Raw genomic sequence first — 3585 nt, 5'->3', positions numbered from 1 at the left:
TGTGTGCTGCTGTCCTTTAAAAATTAAAAGCCCTTGTTCTGAGAAAAGCCCCCCTCCCCTACCCGGCCCTCTTTCTCACAGTCCATGACGGTGGCTGATTTCGCAGTTAGTTTGCAAAATTAATATTCAAAGGTGGAGGAGAGCACGAGCAAGTCTGTCGTGTTTATGCCTTTCCGTTCCCTTTATGGCACAAAAGACAGGAGATAGAATTGAAGCTTAGTAAATCAAACAGCTGGACTGAGGTTGGAGCATCTTTCATAGTCAGGGTTTACCTGTCAGTGTTTTCTGTTTCATTTATATAAAACAGTGCAGTAATGGCTCAGGGAGTTATACAAACGTGAATGTACAGAACTTTCCCCCTTTAAGTTTCTCTTAATTTTCACAGTCGCCTAAAAAAGGTTGGGGGGAAAAATGTGCAGGGAAACACTGCACTCGTGTTCTGTGTCCACAGCTTTTTTTTTTTTAGCTGCTCCGTGTTTTATGGCTTCTTCTCATTTTGTTGTGAATCAGGCAACGCTCTCTTAGCTTTAATTTTGCAAGCAGGACTTTTAGGACTTTCGCCACATGCTAGAAGAGTAGTTTTTAATTTTTTTTCCCATTTCTGCTACCAAGAATAAACATGACGACAGAATACTAAACAGTCGGAAATCAAGAGGGAATTAAAGTCTCGTAGTTAGCTTGATTAAGTCTTGCATTTCTGGCGAAATTAAATGTCTGCAAACACAAATGTCCCACCTGCTGCTGATAGCCAAGACCTGCATATTTTTATTGAATTTCACTGCAGTTTTTTCAAAGTAAATGCTGCTTTTAAATGACACTGACGCAGGTTTCTTGAAGTACATTTCAGAAATTGACGTCAGTGGTGTCAGGTCTACAGCCTTGTTCCCCAAAAAGCTGAGAAGTTTTGTATTTTGTAAATCCTTGATTGCTAATATTATTTAGACAACACATTTGTGTCTACCTTTTACACTATGCCTCATTTTTTCTGTATGGAAACAGGGCTGTAGGTTAAAGTGTCACAGTAAAAACTGCTGAGATGTGACGATTTGCGCAGATGTGGCTTATGTTGCATAAGCGTGCTCATATTTGTAGAGTTGAATACACGAAGTGCACACAAAGGCTACGAGTGACAGTTTGAATGAATGTGGCAGAAATGCTTTAAACTTTCTCCAGTTTTCTCCATCTACCTGCCTTTAAACTATGCACTACATGCAGGCGGATACGCGGTTGGAGGGATGTGTTCTTAGACTGAAATGAGCCTTTTGTCCGTGTTTCAGCCGTCAGCTGAAATTCTGACAGCTGCTCAGTCAAGTAAAGACAACTTTATATTAAAATCATCTAAAAGATGTTCGCCAAGAGGTAGCGGGCAGACACAAAAAGTCCATCTCTGTTTAGTTACATTAATTTTTGGCACTGCCTTAAAGTATATTCACAGCTCGGCGGTCTTCTCTCCAACTGAACCCGAAACAACCACCTCCGGAAAACCAAACCGTCCCACAAGCGACACCGACGGAAGACAGGACCTAAATCGATCGTCCTTTAAAGTAGAGGAAATGCCGGGGTGCGAGGATGTGCGAAGGTGTGCGGAGGGTGCCAGTGAGGTGAAGTATGGACGCTACACACAGGAAAACATGGAAGGCGAAAGGTGATTCATGAAGGCAAAACAGAGAGATATATCCGATCGTCTCAAGTTTTAGGTAGAAATAATAAATAAATACATCAAAAAGTGGCAGAAAACACAACTGTGAGGAAGCACCAATGGATCGAACATTTCATTAGTCTTTTTTTGAGTCAAACCTTTTTCCACTCCAACCACTATTATGAACGAACATAGGGTCAGAGAGATGGGGTTGAACATCACTACGAATGAGCTTAATTCAGTTTCAGTTCAGACAATTAGAGGAGTTTTTCCACAATGAAGTCAAAGAATACGAAAGCAATATAGAAAATGACCACTAATGGCACAAATGTACTGCCATAAAATGGACAAATCATCAGTTTATCTTCTAAGACCAGCTGAACTCAAATGAATTAAGCCCTCTGATTTGGCTTAGAGTTTTAAGACAAGTTAACTTAAAGCTCTAAGTCGTCCTTTCACTGGATCCAGCCTACTGGGATCCAAAAAGTGGTGAGGAGATTTCACGTTTGTCATCTTTTTTGTCTTCTTCTGAAATTCACATTAGATTCCTTTTTTTTTTTTTTTTATTCTTAGGAGAAGTTGCCCCGAACAAGAAGACACCAGTCCTGTCCCCCCGCAATGAAAACATCGGGAGGTTGATTTATGAGCACAAAACTCCTGAACATGAACTGTATGTGTCGTTCAAAATAAAGAGTTACAGATACAGCTATACAGTGATATGTGGTAAAGTGGAGTTGGGGACAACTTCTCCCGCAAAACCAACCCTGCTACACACTAAGAAACTCTCACAGGGCAAAGGATTCACAGTTCAAAGGCTAAATGTTCACAGTTCACAGTCACAGGTTATCGAACCCCCAGTAACCCTTTCATACTCTCTCTGTTTGCTGTCATTCCCACTGTACGTCTCCTCCTCTCTCATACTCTGATTAGATGATATCTACAGCCAGATTCTCTCAGACGGGTGTGGTCCTGCGGTTGGGGTCCTTGTTGTAGTCTTTAGTGAGCGTGCTGCTCTGGAGAAACTCCCTCTCTGAGTTGAGCAGCCCGCCTATGCCGCCAACTGGTTTGGTGCCAGCATTGCCGGATTCTCGTGGGTTCAGCGTGTACATGGGCATCTCAGAGGCGGCGGGCCCCGTGTAGCCGCCCTTCCCCAGCGGTGACGCGTCGCGGCTGGGGGCTTCGGAGGAACGCACGCTGGAGCGACGCCGGAATCGGTAGCGATAGGAGGGGATGCGGCTGAAGGCGGACTTCTTTATGAGCTCGGTACGGGACTTGGCTCGTAGCTTGCGATGCTTTTCGATGAACATGTGCACAGCCAGCACGCCCACCATTTCAGCCATGATGAAGGAGAGGGCACCAAAGTAGAACGACCAGCCATACGAGTAGGACTTCTTGCTGTCACTTTGACCCGGGTCACCAGAATTGGCTGAGATGTAGACGATAATTCCAATGATGTTACTGAGACCTGTAAGAGACAAACAGAAACCCAATTAAAGTTACAAGATGTAGAGGAAACATACTTAAACAGACAATAATAAAAGACTCGGAGTTAAGAGTTATGTAGCCCTGAGGATACATCATGGTACATTTGAGTTTTATGCGCCATGTGAAACACATGTATGTAGCCTATTATCTTAATTTGTACTCAACACAGAAAGAAGCTTAAGGCAGCATCTCACTGCGGGGCGACTGTCTCAAACCCTTCTCAATTTGCATATTTTCTCACCATTTTTGTGGTGATTTGGCTTTTGCTGGGTTTTGATTTTATTTTATTTTAGTTCTCTGGGTTGTATTTTGGGTTTTGTTTCTTATTTTTAGTTTTCTGGTTTTTGTTTTTCTTCTTGGTTCATTTGGGTTCTGTCTTCCTCATGTTATGTGCTTTTGTATTCACTCCTCCCCAGTCACACTTTTGCTGTTTCCTGGCCACGCCCATCTCCACCTGCCCA

General features: G+C 43.0%; 1 protein-coding gene across 1 annotated transcript in view; it reads right to left on the bottom strand.

Annotated features, from left to right (window-relative positions):
• Positions 1-2170: 2170 nt before the first annotated feature.
• cacng3b (calcium channel, voltage-dependent, gamma subunit 3b) overlaps positions 2171-3585 on the bottom strand; it is a 23811-nt gene continuing 22396 nt past the window's right edge. The window contains exon 4 of the mRNA XM_017416714.3: positions 2171-3104. Coding sequence (XP_017272203.1) covers positions 2593-3104 — 512 coding nt within the window. The 3' untranslated portion in view covers positions 2171-2592. The remainder of the gene's footprint in view (positions 3105-3585) is intronic.

Source organism: Kryptolebias marmoratus, linkage group LG12 (assembly GCF_001649575.2).
Source record: "Kryptolebias marmoratus isolate JLee-2015 linkage group LG12, ASM164957v2, whole genome shotgun sequence".
Classification (NCBI taxonomy): Eukaryota; Metazoa; Chordata; class Actinopteri; order Cyprinodontiformes; family Rivulidae; genus Kryptolebias; species Kryptolebias marmoratus.
The sequence above is the reverse complement of the archived record's forward strand: the minus strand, read 5'-3'. Positions and strand labels throughout refer to the sequence as shown.